This window comes from Electrona antarctica (genome assembly GCF_951216825.1).
Source record: "Electrona antarctica genome assembly, chromosome: 12".
Lineage (NCBI taxonomy): Eukaryota > Metazoa > Chordata > Actinopteri > Myctophiformes > Myctophidae > Electrona > Electrona antarctica.
The window spans coordinates 23,270,397-23,291,441 of NC_136793.1; the positions used below are offsets into that span (position 1 = coordinate 23,270,397).

Sequence of the window (21,045 nt, forward strand, 5' to 3'; positions counted from 1 at the left end):
GCATGTGACATATCAAACTAGGTTGTTGTCATGATGCTGAAGCCATTCCAAGCATTAGTTTTGCATAAAAACACTCATTGGGCTAAATTTGGCCATAGCAACTTGCCCAAATGTAATGAGGTCAGCACATTTGGGCAAGTTGCTATGGCCAAATTTAGCCCAATGAGTGTTTTTATGCAAAACTAATGCTTGGAATGGCTTCAGCATCATGACAACAACCTAGTTTGATATGTCACATGCTACTTAAAGCATAAGGAAATTTAGAAAATATTGCCTTATAATAGGATGTCAATGGTGGCCATACTGTACAGGCCATTTTCAACACTTTCCCCTCAGACAATTCCAGGCAACTTTCTTTCTGTTATTCAGGATATATTGAAGATGCAAAATCAGCTGAGTTCGGTTTTTTTGCAATTAGTTAGAGGTTGATCCTGTATTTTCCATAGATTTCCTGTACTACCTGGACCTGTGGCTCCCAAGGACAGCCTCTCATCACACTGAGCTAACTGATGGTTAAGACAACAAAGCTTTTCTGTGCTACTTGATGTCAGTGTGGAAAGCAAAGTGTCACAGTAAAGACTGGGGTGGGATTGCACCCTGGACATTTATTTTTTTGATTGAACTTGAGTGGGGTTTGAACCCACCATCTCCCTATCATGGGCGTTCTAACACACTGCGCCACTGGTTCCAGACAATTCACATTGCTTTGTTGTTGGTTTTCTTCTTCTGAAATCGGTCTTGAAAGTAAAGACTTGAGTGGGATTTGAACTCACCATCTCCCAATCATGTGGCAGCGTTCTAACACACTGCACCACTGGTTCCAGACAATTCAAACTGCTTTTTTGTTGGTTTTCTTCTTCTGAAATCGGTCTTGAAAGTAAAGACTTGAGTGGGGTTTGAACTCACCATCTCCCGATCATGTGACAGCATTTTAACACTCTGCGCCACTGGTTCCAGACACTGGTTCCAGACAATTCACACTGCTTTTTTGTTGTTTTTCTTCATCTGAAATCGGTCTTGAAAGTAAAGACTTGAGTGGGGTTTGAACTCACCATCTCCCGATCATGTGGCAGCGTTCTAACACACTGAGCCACTGGGTCCAAACAATTCACACTGCTTTTTTGTTGGTTTTCTTCTTCTGAAATCGGTCTTGAAAGTAAAGACTTGAGTGGGGTATTGAGATTGGTATTGGTACTTTTACTTAAGTAAAACAATTGAGTACTTTTTCCACCACTGCTTACTGTACATTTTGTTTTTCTGACAAAGGGTATTTAAGGTCAAGGAAGGAGCATTTCTCTCAAATGGATTCTCTGTTGACATGCCCATACCTTTCTGGTCCTTGGCCAAACCTGGACTGTATTTCCCCATAGAATCTAGCGAGGACAACTAAAATAGTCACAGCACTCAGACAGACAAGGCACAAAATCCTGATCTTCATGACAAGAATTTATTTTTATTTTTTTCTTCTTTTATTACATTTTGCAATTAAATTAAAGAGATTTTTATTTCTTTACAACATACATTAAGCCGTGAATCGGATGTTAGGAAAGTGGAGAGTAGGGCAAAAAACCTGGTGACACCACAATATTTTACAAGCTTACAAAGTTCAAAGGGTCAAGAGGTTGAGAACAGAGAGAGAGAATGTATGACTTGGTTTGCATCTAATAGCAGTGTATTATAGTGAGGGTGAAAGACAAAAAAAAGGCACACACCAAAGAATCTCAGTGTCCACAGCAGCTTTCACATCCAGCCCAATTCAGACTTTAAAAACAGTCCAGCCCTGCACTAACTTCAAAATGCTTGATGCTCCCTTACAAAAAGAAAAGAGGAAAAAAATAAAGAAAATGTACTCAATAATTACTACATGTCCATGAAAAATATGAGCTTTCAGCATTGTGACCTTTGCTGACAGCATCAGAGAATTTCATTCCGTATGGACATGGCAGTTTCCTAAGCACAAGCAACAGCAGCTAAGGGCGAAATGTTTCTACACAGTAAATCTTTAGACCAGCATTATTCTAGACCTGGGAAAACAGCCGGTTCAAGTGCTCTTTGACGTATTGTAAATGGGGCCTTATTGTTTCCAGGGACAGGGTCTACTCTGTTGTGGTGGGAACTAAACAAATGACCTTGCCCCAAATTAATTCACCTCCAATCTTATATCCACTTAAACCCTCTATTCTTAGTAAAACGGACCTGAGTTGCAACTGTACTTGGACCTTTTTTCCGTCTATACCAAATCTAGTTGCCAAAAATACCTGATCTACAAGCTCACAGTTCAACGCGTTGTAGATCTGCTATTTTTTGCAAATGTTCTTCCTAGAATTGTCATGCTGGGGTTCAAGTGGTTAAGTTATGGTGGATAAAATGCACAAATCTGATAGCAGACCTGGTCCTGAGAGTGAACCTCCATTGACTCCCTCTTTGACTAAACCTACACTATTGCACATGACCCGGTCACCTGCAACCGAACACTGCAAGCGTCTATGTAGTACATGTACAGGTATGTTAGTTTAGAACAGATCACATGATTACACTCGTTCTTATGTTAGCTGTGGATTGAGACGTAGTTGGCTTTCCTCAAAGGACAAAAAGAAAAATACTTGACATAAAAAAACTCAACTTATCTACAAACACTGAAGGGAGTGCTATGTTGATTTAAGTGTGCAGGGGTGATGGATAGGAAACCTCCAGGTCAGATAGTAAATGACAATGTACAGTAAGACCTTGATAATGACAGTTAGTGGAATAAAACAAAATAAAGGATCACTAAACCTCTTCGAACTGTTTCATGTAAAAAATAAAAAATAAACTAAAACAAGGAAAAGGCATGGGTTAAACAACATACATCTGCTAATATTGTTGTTTTGTATGCATGTCTCTTCACAGGAACCAGCCTGTTTCTGCAAACTGCCAACAAAATGAGTGTTATGGTGTCTGTTAGAAGCCCTGGAGTGGTGTTTGTGTACTGCTTGTGTTTCTCATACTGAACCATGGTTTATTATTGCAGTGCACCAGCAAGACCTTTTGGCCAACCTCAGTTAACAAAATGTTAATTGTTCAATTAAACAATCAATTAACCATCACTGCAATCAAACAAAACAGCAAAAGAAAGTGAAAGTAAAAACAAATAACCAGGACATTTATAATGGCATGAAATAGAAAAAAATAAAAACACTCAACAACATCATCATTGACACTGCCAACACAACATAAAGGGCATTAAGAGCATTAATGGCACAATCAGAAATGAACCACATTGTGTGTGTGTTTGTGTGTGTGTGCGTGCGTGCGTGCGTGTGTGCGTGCGTGAGTGAGCAAGAGGGAGGAAAGGATACCCTATATCTTCTCCTCTTCAGTACTGTATGTTTAGGGACCAGATTTACAACAAGAACACCTACATTCTTTAATTGCCTTTTTTTTTATCAAACAGGGAAATATGATTCAAGAAAAATAAAAAATACTACGAGGAGACAAAGATAACAGCTGAAAAAAGAAAACATTGTCACTACTTTTAGGGTGTAAGGCACAAATTTACATGTGGAAGAGAAACAGGCAATTTGAACAGGTTTTCTCGTTTCTCTTTTTTCCTACTCATCTGCGTGATGCGGATTGAAGAGGATGATGCGTCTCAGGGCGGAGGCACTGCTCCATCACTGTGCATGTGCATACGTGGATTTCCATACTGTTGTTGTCACCGCTGCGGCCGCTTCACTGTCTTTCTTTGCAACGTGCAACGCGGTGAGCTTCGATGGCAGATCATGGTGCCAGCAAGCCGGCGACCAATAGGGCCCACGTACACAAAACCACAGTGCTGATTGGAGGGATGCTCTTTGAAGGAGTGAAAGGGTGATTTTGAGGAAGTCACTTTTTTTACTGATTGATCTAAAACAACAGAGATTCTGGTCCGCAAAAGGGAAAAGTCCTCGTCTGGCACAGTTTAAATAAATATCTCCTCCTTTAACACGGAGGTTACATATATCTTAATCTGCAGAACACCTGGGTCCCACTGACCAAATAGTAAGACCACGTGGACCTTTAATCATCAACAACGTTCTACTGGCTCCAGTTTAATGACTTTAAATTAAAAAAAAAGATTTCACACTTGATTAATTCATATTAAAAGATTTCTTCTCCCACATCTTTCTCTCGTTCTCTTTCGCTGAGCCTAAAATGTCAGTCTTTTTGTTTTATTGTCTTCAAAAGCACTTAATAAAAATAAATACAACAAGCTATTAGTGTTTAACAGTCATTGTGTTATTCAGTAACCAGTACAGTAGAGATTCTTCTGGCCCACGCTTGGTCATTGTGTTATTCAGTAACCAGTACAGTAGAGATTCTTCTGGCCCACGCTTGCAGCCAAACCATTCAGTAACCAGTACAGTAGAGATTCTTCTGGCCCACTACACGCGTGCAGCCAAACCAAAGGCAGGACTTGATTGCTTGTGTCCAGGTTCACTGTAACACTGAGAGGCCTTTCACAGTTTCCTACGTAAACTTGGGCTGCTGTCTGACTCGCTAGGTCCAAGTGCCCGCTGGCGTTATGTCCCCCAGTCCTTGACAGCTGTACTGTACATAAATGTCTCCACGCTGTCATCTTGTGTGCTTTCGTCAGATCGATGATGAGAAACTAAACAGTCAGTACAAGTTGTGACGGTCGAACAGCACAGCAGAGTCAACACAGCCGCAACCTTTCGGACGCTACAGGTCGGCTCGTTTCGCCGTCGGATTAAATAACTTGGGAACAAGCATCATCATCTTCGGTGTTCCCGCGTGTGTGTGTTAACAGAGGGAGCCACGAGCCAGCCAGAGCCTGGACTTAATGGCGGGGAGCACACGACGACAACCATTTGTATCATATTTACATATTTATATGAAAAGGAAAAGAAAAAACATTCTTAGAAAAAAAGGTGTGTTGGAATATCCACTGTACTGTACACCGACCGCAAAAAGACATAAAGGAGATGCTCATTGTGTTCCCTGTTTTATTTTCCTTCTATTCTTTCTTCCGAAAACAAAAAACCCTTTCACTACCGTCCGTTCACATCAGAAGTGACTGGCTGACTCTGACTCTCTAACTATGTGCAGGAGTCACTGCACTTAACTTTCGTCGAGAGCGACACTATGGAGGGTTTGGGCGGGACGTCGGGCTTGAGGTGTTTGACCCCCGTTCGGGGCAGCGAGCCGTAGACACCGATGCCGACCTGCCGCGACAGAGACATGCCCTGCACGGTCATGTGTATGGAGTCCACCCTCTGGGGGGCAGGGGGCGGGGTCTCCACGCGGTTAAAGCTGTGATGCCGCGCCAGGTGGGAGGAGTTGGACGAGTTGGTGTTGTGCCTCTTCAGTGCGGAGGAGCCGGACGCCGAGGAACCCGAGCCCTTCCGCAGCCCGTACACTGAGGAGTGGACCTCCAGGCGTTTGCCCATCTGCGGGACGGCAGGCGGGATGGTGAGCGAGGCCTCCCGTTGGGGCACGCGGGGTGGCAGCATCCCGTCCGGATCCACCATGTTGATGCCGTGACACGGGCTCTTCATTGTCTTGTACTCCAGAGTGGCACCCTGGTCAATGCCCTCCATGGCACCGTGACCCATGGTCAGGTCAGCGCGGTGTGGCTGCTCCACGTACTCATGCTGGTAGGTCTGTGGGTGCTGCTGGAGGTGGGGCTGCAGCTGGTGCTGGTGCTGCGGCAGAGGCAGAACCACCACACTAGGGATGTGGCCTGGAGAGCCCCTGAGGGGCAGGTCTGTAGGGATGACAACCGACCCCATGTGCATGCCGTCCTTTGTGCAGGCATTGATGAGGTTCTGGTTCCGCTCCCACTCGCGGCTCCCCCGGCTGGGCTTACGGCGAGGCTGCATGGGTGTGGACTCTGGTGTTGGTAGAGCTGCTAGGTCCAGGTGGTGCTGGTCAGCTTTGATCAACATTTTGGTGTTGGGCGTCAGCCTGCCGTTGTGCATCAGGGGGGTGAGGATGGCCTCGGGGCGGCCGTCTTTGGCCTGCGTCTCAAACAGGCCCGTTAGCTTGGTGACGCTGTTCATAGAGCCCCGGCGGGAGTGGAGGTGGAGGGCGTCTTTCTCCTTGCGGCCCGCCAGGTCCACGTCGCGCCGCTTGTGGTCACAGATGCAGTAGACGATGATGCCAGAGAAGATGGCGCCCATTGCAAAGGCCAGGATGACAGCAATAGCCAAAAGGGTGATGGGGACGAGCTGGTCACGGCCCTTCTGGAAGCTCTCACGGATGACGCCTGCAGAGAGAGATGGAGAGGATCAGAATGATAGATGAGCAAAGGACAGAAGTTAATGATGTTATTATTGTGCTTTTCAAAGATGACCTGTGTTTGTAAGGAAGAGGAGCTGTTGGGACGGAAATAAGCATATTAGTAGAGGGAAAACAAACCAAGGATAAAGGGGAAAAAAGTGTGTTAAATTACAATAAATTTATATTTTCTGAGTAAACAACATTAGTGTCTCGAACAATTTCATGGAAAAAACACATCTAAAAAACGGAGACCTATTCAAATTGGACACAAAGGTTGCGTTTAAAGTAAAAAATATTCTGCACTTCCCCCAAATCCAATCCAAACGTAGCAGGGTTATTGGGATTCACATATATGAGTTTATATAAATAAACCTCGGCTGAAATGAAAAAAAGATATGAGCAGAGATAAAGGAGCCCCAAACGACTGAACCCTTTCTTCTCATAGATGCAAATAGGACGCTTTTCATAAAGCATGGATCCAATCTCATGAATCACAGAGAATATATTATAAACCCTCTTAGTAGGTGCTAAATCCAATGGGCTGTGTCATAAGTGTATTATGAAAGCGCTACTTTCAAGGACCAGCAAAGGCAATCTGTGATCTGGCCAAATAAAGGATTATTGAATAAAAAAATCTTTCATAGCTATGAAGTATTCCAGCAATGGGGAATAATACTATTAGGAGAGTGACATTCAGTTCTGAGGCTGCGTGTAATAAAATGGACTATAACACATGAGAATAAGGGGTTAGCCATAATCTAACACACATCTATGCAGACAGACACCCAACCATAATCTAACACACATCTATGCAGACAGACACCCAACCATAATCTAACACACATCTATGCAGACAGACACCCAACCATAATCTAACACACATCTATGCAGACAGACACCCAACCATAATCTAACACACATCTATGCAGACAGACACCCAACCATAATCTAACACACATCTATGCAGACAGACACCCAGCCATAAACTGCACGTGTTTGTATTACTATACTATTACTGACATTTTATGAATTCCATTTTTACACTTTTTTGGGGGCCATTTATTTTAAAGCTAAAGCCAGAAATATCAGATCTACAAGCTCACAAATTCTGAGATTGTAGATGCTATATTTGGTGTATTTTTGGCGCCCCAAAAATATACACAATATAAAAATACATAATAATAAAGTTTTAACCGTAAAAGCATAGTCGCATACGCACGCACGCACGCACGCATGCACGCACGCACGCACGCACGCACACACACACACAATAACATCCCGTCTGGTGACAAATGTAGCTCTGTGTTCCTTGTATTACACATGCCATTCCACAGCGTACATGAGATTCATAATGCATTCAGACATGACCTGTGGCCAGCACAGATCCGTTACCACAGACAGGGGATTAGCCAGGTGGATTCTATCATGTAGCCCCAGCTTTGTACTTCAGCAATTTGTGCTACAATAACTCACCTCTGCAGGGAACAGCTGAAACTGAACAATGTTTAGTTCTGTTTTTCAATTTGTTATAAATGTTTTGGTTTGGCTCCGAAAATGGTTTCTACAATAATTTGCATGCGTGCACCAGGCTACTAAAACAAAAATGTTAGTTATCCAAAAAATGTTACAAAACTCTGAAGCAGGCCACCAATTACTCATCTAGCCTTTCCATCTTGGCTGTGTCACAAACATGCACATATCTCTGGGTCTCTTCTACAAGGACATAACACAGAAACAGAGCACACTAATCTGTTAAAATAGAATGTTACTTTAACTCTGAGGGTGTTAACACTGTGTGTCTTATTTCATTTGGTCTTAGACATGTTTAAAATCTCTTTTGCAGCCAAAATATACACCTAATCTCTATCCAGTATATTATAATTACGATTTTCTTTGTCCATTTGAGACTCAGGTATATTGCTTGGCAGGGCCGGATTTACCCTCCCAAGGGCCCCCGGGCTAGACAAAATTTCCCCTGGGCTGCGTGGTGCGTTTCTGTTGGGCAGCCGGAAAAAGATTGGGGTATTTTGTTTTCCTTTCGCTGCAATTTTGGGGTACCCAGCCCCCCCAAAAGATAGAGGCAGGCAGGCAGACTAGTCGCTGAATGAATGCAGCCACTAGTAGCCAGTAGTGCACTAATGCAGTTTACAGCAAAATATTTCACAATGTGCTCTATTAAATCACAGAGAGATGAGCAATAAGGAAAGAGTAAAGCCACTAAAAGTGCACTAATGCAGTTGTCAGTTTTACAGCAAAATATTTGGGGGTATTTTGTTTTAATTTTCGTGTAATTTTGGGCCCCCCAAAAGAGAGAGAGAGAGAGAGAGAGAGAGACAGAGAGACAGACAGACAGACAGACAGACAGACAGACAGACAGACAGACAGACAGACAGACAGACAGACAGACAGACAAGTCGACAGCAGAGCAGAAGCTCTCAATGTTTTAACCATAATACTAAATATACAATAACTAAAAATCAGTTGAAATGGATTGCAATACTTTACAATTTCAAATCATACAATTGTTTTTTTTTCTTTTCTTGGGGGCCTTCCCAGTCAGGGGCCCCCGGGCTGCAGCCCACCGTAGCCCAATGGTAAGTCCGGCCCTGTTGCTTGGTTAGATTTGTACGGGTTAGATTCAACCTGAGGAGTTTAGTGTGTACACACATGCTAGATCAACTGCAAAAACAAATATATACAACGCTTGTCTCTATGGCCTCTGTCACAGTAACCATCATGGACTATAACGTATGTCATTCAGTGTTGAGCCAACCTTTCTGGGACATCTTTCTCAGGCCAAAGTAGTTTCTTATCGGCGGATTTGTCCAGGGACGCAGAGAGTCCGAGAAGTGATGACTTTTATCTCCAGTACATTATTAATGTTTGACATGTGTTAGGCAGCAGTCTGGGAAGACAAACTGACCTGTCCGTGTGTGAAAGCATCTGCTTCCCATCTCAACACAACACCATCTAAGAACCAGAGAGATACTTTTACTCGCTGCGATATCTTTCATCTCGCCAGCTTTCTTTGTCTTGTTCTAAAGTGCTATATCTTTTTTTTTTTTCTTCTTCTTCTTCTTTTTGGCTTTCTTCTTGCCTTGCTCTATACTGGTCTACAGAACAATGAATCACTTCTTTGGCTTTCTTCTCTTCTACGGGGTGATTTCTTCCATATAATCCGGCTCCCATACAGGAGCTGTTCTCCTCGGAAATAAAAAACACTGTAATTTTAACCTTGTGGTCATTATGAGTTATCTTCCTCTGACAGAAATGGCAAGTTGTGATGTGTGCTCGTTGAGAAGTGCCGGGTTGGAACATTTCGTTCCCGAGATGAGGGAGAGAACCGCGAGTAGAACAGAACTCAGCTTGAGGTTAGGAGTCCTGAAAAGTCTCTGAATAGTGTTTACATAAGAAAGAAAGTGTGAGCATAAACACAACGTTTGGCAAAGTCTTTGTTCCATAATCATTGTTAAAACTAAATACAGTCTTTCATCTGTTTACGGTGCTGGTGATATATCCTGATCGAGAACATACAAAGAAAAGAAAATAAGAGCTGCTGCTGGACTGGACATTGAATTTAGTGCTACTGGCTAACTTTCCTTGGATTTCACATTGAATAACATGGCCTGCAGGCACTGAGAGGATTGACATTCTCTTTTGATTGAGGCATATAGGGAGGTTAAGACCTCCATTTAACCTGCACTGGATGGGTTCTGCCTCCGTTATCTCTTTCCATCTTTTTCTCCTCTCGTCTGTTATAGACACACATGTGCACACGCGCGCACACCACGTGCACATACACGTACGTACACGTACGTACACACCACACACACACACACACACACACACGCGCGCCGCACACACACAAGAACGTCTTACTTTGAAAGGTTTTGGGGGTAAATACACCTTACCTAAGGCCTCAAAAAAGATATGAAAAGCACTGGTTCTTAAAGTGCGGTCCGCGGACACCCAGGGGCACTTGAGGAGGCTCTAGAGGGTCCCCAGCAATACTTTACAGTTTAAACACTTATGCTAGGGTGACCATCCGTGCTCTTTTACCTTAACATGTCCTCTTTTGGGGAGCTGTCCAGCCTGTCCTGGGTTTTCTGCACGTATCGCACTCACAGATCATTAAAGGGACACTTCACCCCTTTTGCAACCAGATCTTATTTGAATGATGTTTGGGAGACAAGAAACACTTTCCTGGGGGTTTTATGTGGGTAATATGTGTTTTTTGATATTTTAGTATTCCAAAGTGTCCATGATAGTCCGGCAGCCGACAGGCTTCTTTTGTTTAAAGTGGGACATTTTAGTATTTTTTATTGGCCTAAAATATTGTCTATATACTATACATTCATGAATCCACTTGCTGACCGGCTGTCAGGATTGGGCAATTTTTTTAATTGGGGTTTCTTGTGACCCTACCATTAACATCCCATGGCAGGCAAAATTGTCAAAAACTGTCAAACTTTCCTTATGCTTTAAGTAGCATGTAACATGCCAAACTAGGGGGTTTTCATGATTCTGAATCCATTCCAAGCATTAGTTTTGCACAAAAAACACTTGGGCAAGTGGCTATGGCTGTTTTTAGCCCAATGTTGATAAATCTTCCCTTATTGGAGTCCCAAGCACATATTTTCAAATGGGGTCTCATTAAGACAAATATATATCAATTTGGGGAACTTTGACATGAAAAGGTTTGCAAACCACTTAAAGAGTCCCATCTTTCATGTATGGACTCTGTTGTTCCTGCTCTGAACATCAAAGACAGTGGAGTTTTGAAGGACACTGGGGCTTCCAGACGACAGCAGGCTTTTAAATCAAGGTGGCTTTGCTCAGTTATTTAAAAGGCTCATTTGTTACCATACAAACCCAATGGGAATGGGAAACTCTTTGCTTCAAACCCCGACCCAACCTTGAACAGTGTATCAAAGAGTAAATGTATTGATTTTCTGCTTTGAGTTTTCCTTGTATAACTTTCTGACTATACAGCGACTTATAATCAACCAGCTTCACTTGTTTGGAAGCTCCCAGGATGCTTTGCAAGAAAACACAGAGACTCTGTGAAAAGAAACACTTGCGGTATTGATCAGAATTTCATACTGCCTCAGGCCTTAATATACGGACATTAAATACACATTGCTTGCTGTCAAAAGAGCCAGGGTCAGCGAACTTACTGTACTTCTAAATGAGAAGTATTGAAATCTGGTTTGACTGGAACATAATGCATAATCTATCTCTTTCTCTCTCGCACGCACGCACGCACGCACGCACGCACGCACGCACGCACGCACGCACGCACGCACGCACGCACGCACGCACGCACGCACGCACGCACGCACGCACGCACGCACGCACGCACGCACGCACGCACGCACGCACGCACGCACGCACGCACGCACACACACACACACACACACACACACACACACACACACACACACACACACACACACACACACACACACACACACACACACACACACACACACACACACACACACACACACACACACACACACACACACACACACACACACACACACACACACACACACACACAACATCTTCATTTTCTTTTAATCTCTTCAGAACTGCACCAACCAAATTAAGCCTACAGAGCTCCCCTTTGTCTGGTGTTGAGAAAACTTCAAAGACAGTTTAACATCACAGAGAGGTTGCGTAGGGGGCCTTAACCTCCAACTTTGGGACATTAAACAAAAATACATTGTCTGGAAGTGATACAAGTGGTCTTATCAGTCCGAAACGTCACACACTTAAGTATTGGTCGGCGTCTTGAAAGACGAGACTCATTTGCTCATGAGCACTGAAGTTGGACAAAGAGCGAGACGAGTTGAAGGGAGAAGTAGGCTAGAGGAATTAAAGTTCACTAAGATCGCAGTCTTCATCCACCACCGTATGAATAGCTGTTGCTAGGTGATCGATGACCAGGAAATGGTCCAGCAGTGAAAAAGTTCCCCTCCATCCACTTCAATCTTAACAGACTTTTTTGAATCCAGTTATCTCAGATTATTTTCCCAGATTGCATTTTTGATCAAAACAAGCTTTATTCATGGCTCATAACTACAGCGTCACTGGTCAGGATTACATTATACTGTATGTAACATAACATTACATTTATGTTTCGGGTGAATGAAAAAAGATTGTGGCTAACTTTACATAGCAGTTTTTACTTCTGGTTCACAGCCCGCAAGTTTTTGGTCTTCAAAATAAGAGCTCACTCTGAAATGACGTGGGGGAGAACAGGAAGCGAAATAAATCGGGCAGTAACCACATTAACTCTGGCATGCCTATATTTGGCAAATTTTACAAGACGTGTCAAAATAATAATTTTGTTCAATTAAAAATAATAGATCTACAAGCTCACAAGGCATCACGATGCGACCTCGTAGAGCTGCAATTTTCAGCATGTTTTATAAAGGGTTTAATATCTTCTTTTTTTTTAAACAAATCAAACCCTGTAGGAGAGAAAAAATTACTCAGGTAAATTGAACTCAGGATTATTTACATGTCCAAACAATTACATTTACTCTTAGCTACATTGACTAACTAATTTTTCTCATCTTCTTCAGTAAGTGGAAGTGGCCATTTAGAGGAAATTCATGTTTTTAAACCATGCATAGGATATTATTGTGTGGGATATAATCGCATTTAAATCATTAATGCAACTCATGTTGCATTTTAAATGGTGTAAATAGGATATTATCGCCTTTAAATCATGAAATTGATGTTGTGTTTTAAATGGTGTGCAGGATATTACCACGTTTAGACGTGTCTACTCTGCACAGTGTTTGCATTCTGGGAGGCTCTTAACTTGCAATGTTAAAACTGTTATTCAATATTAATTTAGACGACGGCGGCTCGTAATGAACTGTGTGCTGATGAGCGAGTTAAAAGGTAATTAAGCACCCAATTATGTCTTAATGGATTGTAGGTATTATTGCAATGTACCTCTCCACCAACGTCCTAAAATACAGTGCGGCGGTTTGTCACGATCATTCCTAATCAACCCAGCGCTAATCGTTTTGGTAACATTTTCCATCATCTGCATGATTCAGCTGAGACTAACTTTGTATTAATGGATGATATGCATATTAAGAGACTCCACTCTGCATACATAAGCCAACCCAACTATACCCAATTACCTCTCAATCTGCATGAATAGTTCGCTGACAATGGCTGCACATTAGGGATTTACTCAAATGTCTCACAGAGATTTTCTGAAAAGTTGGACAATTACTTTTGTGGCAAGGCACTTGAATTTGAATTGCTGTCTGACTATTATCCATAGAATGGATTGATGAATTATTCAGACCTGGTGAATCACCATTCTAAAATCATGTTATGGCCAATAGAGCCAGTGTCAAGCCTCTGAATTCTACTATGGTTGATTGTCGTCAAGTGTTGGGTATTAGTTGTAATTGTCCTGTATGCAGTAGGAGCCCATAATAATTCATAATTAGAGCTCAATTGACTTCAGCCTATAGCACCTGAACTTGAACAATGACGAGTTTGAATTCAAGTGGTTGACTCACTCATGTAGACAGTTGACAATGTTAATTTTCAACTATGGAGAGAAAGAGAGAGAGAGAGAGAGACACACACACAGAGATAGAGAGAGAGAGAGAGAGAGAGAGAGACACACAGAGAGAGAGAGAGAGAGAGAGAGAGGGGGAGAGAGGGAGAGAATATCCTATCACTGTAGTCAAACACTCCAAAAGAAAAATAGTAAAATGTAACATGTAGTCAAATGTACGTAGTGAAAGCCATCCTACAGTGCAAGTCTGTTTTCATAAACTCCAGCACAGGCATGAGGTCTCATTAAAATGGGTCCCCAATCAGCTAAACGGAGAAGGAAATAGAGCGTGTGTGCGTGTGTGTGTGTGCGCGCGTGCGTGCGTGCGTGCGTGCGTGCGTGCGTGCGTGCGTGCGTGCGTGCGTGTGTGTGTGTGAGGAAAACAAAGTCAGTCTGGAAGGGACAACATGCTGTAAAGTGTGGCTTGATGTCACGTCAAGGAAGTGCAGAACAAGGAATATCACAGCATCCAATCCTGTTTTTCTTAAGACTTACAACAAACTGCAAATTATACATCACTTTCAGGAGTGCAATAATTATTCAACAAAGAGTCATGTATTAATTATGCACATGTGTATTGTGCGGTCCAGGATTCAGAAAACATTCCTTGTAAAAACCCTTATAGTCTACTTGCCAGCCCATAGAGCCCCATTGTGAACCCGGACATTTTGAGTACCCTAAAGTTTTATGTTAGAAATGTTGAGTATGGGTCCCCAGCATTTAGAAACTGCCGGATGCTAACTTGCATATGTTGGGCAATTTTCATAACTAGCATAATAAGCTGGGGTACCATTAACAACCAATTTAAGGCAACATTTTCAAAATTTCATCATGCTTTAAGTCAGGGGTTCTCAACTTGTGGGTCGCGACCCCTCGGGGGGCCGCAAAATTATTTTGGGGGGTCCCCAAAAAAAAAAAACTGAATGGCTGGAAAATGGAAATGAAGAGTTTACATAGTACACATAGTACATGCATACACCTTCCCTAATGATTATATCTGGTTTCAGTATTTATTTATGGATTGTCTCCATTATTAAGGTTATTGTAGCAGTCAATTTATATTTGGGGTCGGGAGGGGGCGGGGCGGGGGTCCCGAGACATTGCCAAAGCATTTCCGTGGGTCCCCGGCGAAAAACGTTGAGAACCCCTGCTTTAAGTAGCCTGTCAAACTAGGGGTTTTTCATGATTCTGAATCCATTGCAAGCATTAGTTTTACACAAAAAAAACTCCTTCGGCTAAAAACGGCCATCACAAATATGATGAGGTCAGCACATTTGGGCAGTGGCTATGTCGAATTTGAGCTTTGTCATTGGTCGATTTGCCTGTCTACTTCCTGATTGGTTAGTCATTGCGACTGGGCTTTTTTCGACCAATGACAAAGCTTCTAGGAACATCTTTGAATGCAGATTGCGGCCCCTAGATGTGTCACAGAGACAAAAAAAATGTGGGAGTGTTCTACCCATTGCTGGTTGTCTGAATACCAAAAACAAAAAAAAGGTCATTAAAACTTTTTGACATAATTATTATTGCAGCTTTAAATTATTATGCTAATTGGGAAAATTGCCCAACATTTGCAAGTTAGCATCCGGCAGTTCCTAAATGCTGAGGACCCATACTCAACATAAAACCTTATAGGCTACTCAAAATGTCCAGGTTCACATTCTGGCAAGTAGACTATTATACAGTGCAATTGTTCAGCCTTCAATGGCTACATGTACCAATGTGAAACCACCAAGAGTGAGTCTGAAAATAGTGCTCAAAATATCAGGATTTTTGGCACAAACAAATAATTGGCATCACCTGTGTGAGAGAGGTCTGACTGTACCCCCGATAAAGCCAGATACACCTTGGCAAAATGGTTTCAGAAAAATGCATGAGGCTGAAAATAACCCTCTCCCGGCAGCTGTCAGACAGTCTATATCATTGTGAAATCCTGACACACAGGGGGCTCATATTTCTTGATAAGCTATATATTATTTGGCCAAGAAATGTCTTTAAGTCATAAAAGACACAACTGAAATGTATCCAGGTCATCCATAAAAGCTTGACATGCCTGCCTGTCATATTGAGCAAATCAAATTCACGGAGACAAGTAAATTGTACGTGTTATATGTTCACAGAAACCGATTCTGAGCACCATCCTTGATGAGGAAATAGCTGTGAATTCGTATCATTGTGAAATATGAGTATGACAAGAAAAAGTTCATATCGTACACCAAAGGTACTGAACAGTACAGTTCTACAGATTTTCTCTTCATTTGGTTTATCCTCATAAGATGTTCCAATACCAGTCCGATACCAGTCCAACACTGATTCCTTCCAAATGCATTTCCAGGGTCTTGGTACAGTAGCTACTGTACCAAGACTGGTGACTAATCCTAAATATTAGTTTAAACTAACACAGGGTTTTACTGCTAGATGAGCTCAGTTAGTTGAGTGCACATACAACAGAGAGCATATAGATTGTGCAAAGTTAGAGTTGTGGACTGGTGCGCACACGGACAGAGACAAGGCAAACATGAGGAGAGAGAAAACACTGTCATTACACCCCTCTGCTCTGTTTAACTTTCACTCTTATCTCCCTTTCCGTCCTGTTCTCTTCCTCTCCCATCCCTCTCTGCCGCTCAGTACAGTATCTAGCTCAGTTTCTCTGTCTTCTATCTCTTCACATCTTGCCATCAACCTTGTCTGTCGCACTTCTCTATTCTCGGCAGTTTGGCATTAGTGCTGATTCCTCCCTGATCACTGTCTCTCCATTTCTCTCTCTCACAGTATCTTCCCGGTTCCTGTGTTTTTCTCCAGCTTTCTTATCCTCACATCTCTCTCTCTCTCTCTCTCTCTCTCTCTCTCTCTCTCTCTCTCTCTCTCTCTCTCGCTCTCTCTGCTTAGATTGCCTCTATAATTAACCCATAAATTGAAACGACACAGCAATGGCTACAGGTCTAGGTGGGGGAGGGATAGATAGAGATAGATAGGTTGAGGAGGAATAGGGGGTATTAAATAAGAAGGGGGGTTGAGAAAGACGTGAACGAGAGAGAGAGAGAGAGAGAGAGAGAGAGAGAGAGAGAGAGAGAGAGAGAGAGAGAGAGAGAGAGAGAAGAAAAGCAGGGCAGGACTCAGGGACTCATTCCCAAATGGGAGAAGAGCTATGACCCTGGTTGGATAGGAGACAGAGAGCGAGGGGAGAGAACCAAAGAGGAGACGAAGACATGTGGGGAAGGAGGTGAAGATGGGAGGTAGGAAGGTGAGGGATGCTCTATAAATACATGTAGGAATTCATTTGCGCTAGCTAAGGTATAGCCTTGGAACATGCCATCCTATACTCGGATGAGAGAGGTCCTGCGGAAGGGAGTCTAATCACAATGGCAGCAGATGGGGCAGAGGACAGAGGAGAGGTTGACATGGGACTCAGGAGGAGCAGGGATTATTTGGGGCAGGGGAGAAGTGGCAAATATCACACAGACAGATGAGAGCCAGACAGATTGGAGGGCAGACAGACACAAACACAGAGATCAAATGTACTGTGGAGAAAACCTCAGCAGCCCCACTGGTACACTGGGTAACCATGCCACTGGGTGCTAAGTATCACCAGTGTGTGAATGCACATCTCTTTTTAGCTTTTTGTAATTGCTCTGGCGGTGCTGGGAAAACACATACTGGCAGTGCTGTACAGTAATATTCATTAGCCGATAAGCTCCCACAATGACTCGACTGCAAATGAAAAAAGTTGGAGGGTAATTCTAGTTTCTTGCGAATCACAGAGAAGCTCGCCAAACAACTTTCTGGGAGTCATTACTGTGTGACTTTGAATTTCATTGAGCGTAACAAACTTTTACTGAACTTGTCAAATTAACAGTCTAGCTAAATGTTTATCCCCCATACAGTCTATAAACTGTGTGCCATAAATTAATCAGTATGCAGCTAAAATTCTGATTATATTTTTCCATTATGTGAAATAGTTAGTGTCTGAATCAATTACATTCAATGTAATGTTAAACTGGGTCTCCAGTTTCACTTGCAGATTGCTGAGTTTTCACAGTACATTTGGCACCTGAAGCCAAAGTAATAGACGATGCACGATGGGGAAAGAGGGAAATGAGCAGGGTTCGATTTGCTGGAGGTAATCCATGTCTCTGCTTTTGATATCCCCTCTCTGATAAATCATTTCCATCACCGGGGGGATATGTTTTATCTCTGCTTCTTGTCAAATTGAATTAAATAAATGCATTTACTTTGGGGAAATGTTTCATAAATATGTTTGATAATATCACAATTAATCAATGTAATTAGATATGCTTATGTCAACCCTAGGTTAACTCACAATGTGTCTAATCGCAACACATTCTGAGCTTGTAGATCGGCTATATTTGACATATAGGGCTTAAGTATTTACGCAAATGTCCTCGCCTTAGTTTTCGTTTTGTTACAAATCGAACCCTGGGAACTAGCACTCTTGACTGCAGTGCTCAATTTGCCATGCAGAAATAAATGCATTAAGCTGCGTGGAGCAAAAACGGTGCTTAATACCATCAAAGCATAAACAGCAGGACATTTTTAAATAAATATATAAATAGCGAAGAAAAAAACATCTCCAAACCATGCAAAAAAAACAACACCATGAAACACTGACAAGAAATCAACAAAAGAAAAACACAAATCTCATCAGAGCTGACTTTTAGAAAATGCAAAAGATATGAAACAGTAGAGCGGAACAGAATATTTACTGAAATAAGCTGTAAAAGGTGTCATATAAAAACAATAACAATTATACAGAAAAAAAGACAGCGAGAAGCATTGTTTTGAAATGTGAGCCCTCGTTGCTGGTTACCTGAGCAAGACACATTTGACTGACAGCCACGTCCCCAAGAAACGAAATTAAGACATCCATCACCTTCATCATACAGTATATTAATTTGTAAACCTCCTGGATGCATGTTTTGGTTCACCAGGCGACATACTGTAGTTCCATTAGCACTCAGTAAAATCTGCAGTGTTCATTTAAAGTTGCAATCCGTAACTTTTATATACGACCTGGGATTTGAACCTTTTTGATTAGTTAAAACAAAAGTGTATTCATTTAAATAAGTTCCGGATTGCAGCTAGTCTGAGAGTGAAAAAAAACAACAACAAAAAAAACAGTCCAATTGGTAGCATTTTTACACTCTTACGTTACGAATGGCTAAATTATCACTGAGTATTTTGCTGGGTCACTACAAAGTAAAAACCTGATTAAGATCAGCGGAACTCGATCCTTAAAAAAGGTCTCTCAGTCAAGTGACACCTGCTCAGGTAAAGGCATTGAGGGCAGTGACAGCATGTCTTGATGCTAGCTGGGGGCATGCTGTCTGAAGTGTCTGCCACCATTGTGCTCTGAACTACCAAGAGGGTGCTGGGTGCTGCTTCCGGCTGACGCGTGCCACACTAACGGTAACGGTGAGCCACGCCCCAAAGACAGTTGCACACAGAGGTCAGCATGGAGCCTTTTCACAGCCAACATTTTGATGAGGTATAAATGCAGCTGCATGCAATAACGTTAATAATGGGCGTGTTTCATTTTGGTGTTTCTGGGCGCATGAAGTTAGCTGTCACTGTAAACAACACACCCACAATGAATGTTATTACCTTCAGCTGTGTTTATCCGTCAAATCGTCTGCTGCGAAAAGGGTCTATTAGAAAGTGTGAGTGGGTTGAAATGTGTGTATGAGGGATATGCTTGTACAATCAATAACGTAATTTGTTTCTCTGTATGCATTAGGCTGTTATTAAAAAAAAATGTAATAAAGAGATTTGTGGTTTTAAGTGCTTTAAAAAAAATTACGGCAGTGTGAAATATAAAGCTACTGCGGCAGTAGTCATCATCATTATTGATAATCCATATCTACTCATCACTGTGGCCGTGCTAATATCATGAACCATACGTATGTAATGCAGGAGGGACATGTCACATGTTGGCTTAATGGGACCAGTAATGTATCTGTTGTATTAGAGTATGAAACTGTAGCCCTGCAATATGTGATTGCTTTTATTTCTCATTTACATGACACTTATCTCTTCCTGTTCTTTGCTTTGTCTCCTCTCTCTCTCTCTCTCTCTCTCTCTCTCTCAATCGTTCATCCCCGTTCAGCCAGAGAGCTGTCCTTGAGGCAGTGTAATGTTAGGTAGGTTGTTAACACAGGAGAAAAGGGCGTTCAATGTCATATCACTATGTCACAGCGCTTGACAGAGGGCCAGGGCCGTCTTCTTGCGGAAATAAATACATTGCAATCTCCTTCTTCAGAGCGTAATGGTCTGGATATTACATCTCCTGTGGGACATTACAGTCCGTGGCTAATAAATCTATCCTACAGGTTTCGTGTGTGTTCATACACATCTTTAATACCTCCGTATCTCTCCATATGTACGAGCGCATTTGTGTATGAATGTTCCTGCACATGCATGTGCGCGTGTATGATTGCGCGTGTATGCGTTAATAATGCGTTATATGTGCAGTGCGAGTGCAATTTGTCCCCCAGTGACAGATTCATCCGCTATCTCTGTGTCTAGTCAGCCGGAAGCAGCCAGGCAGCGGTAAATCTCAATTACCATGAACCCCCTCCCTGGCTCCCCCTGAGCCCACCCAGCCCATCCCCTCCTCCCTCGCCACAGGTGACAGTGGACCAAATGGACCCTTTATTGTTTCTCGTTCCAAGGCTTACCATTGGTTTCAGGCTGCGTCTGAGATGGCACGGCCATGTAGGGCTCCTCCCCTTTGTCTGAGCTCATGGGTTCCACCATGCGGCCCCGGCCCAGGGGGCCCTCTGCCGCCTCCGGCAGGGCGGAGGTGGGGAGTGGGAGGGTGTGGTGGTGGTGGTGATGGCCTGCCGGACACAGCACAGGTTAAACTAAGGCTCGGTATGGACACACGCACGCACGCACGCACGCACGCACGCACGCACGCACCCACGCACGCACATACACACACACACACACACACACACACACACACATACAGAGAACATGCTGGCACCCCCCCCCCCCCCCCCCCCCCAACAACACACACACACACACACACAGGTATGCACACCCCCACACACACACATCCACATGAAACTCTTTTATAAACTAGTGACTAGAGCACAGACAGCTGTGTGAGGCAGAAAAGTGTTTCTCCCTGGTGACCCCGTCGGCAACTCATTAGCAAGTACTGT

General features: G+C 42.9%; 1 protein-coding gene across 3 annotated transcripts in view; it reads right to left on the minus strand.

Moving 5' to 3' along the window:
• Nucleotides 1-1,433: 1,433 nt before the first annotated feature.
• The window catches only part of sema6a (sema domain, transmembrane domain (TM), and cytoplasmic domain, (semaphorin) 6A), a 154,193-nt gene continuing 134,581 nt past the window's right edge, over nt 1,434-21,045 (minus strand). For 2 of the 3 annotated variants that reach the window (XM_079516770.1, XM_079516769.1), the window contains exons 18-19: nt 20,554-20,715; nt 1,434-6,247 (exon numbers count right to left, since the gene is read on the minus strand). In XM_079516770.1, coding sequence (XP_079372896.1) covers nt 5,079-6,247; nt 20,554-20,715 — 1,331 coding nt within the window. In that variant the 3' untranslated portion in view covers nt 1,434-5,078. The remainder of the gene's footprint in view (nt 6,248-20,553; nt 20,716-21,045) is intronic. The other variant, XM_079516771.1, reaches the window with a different exon arrangement.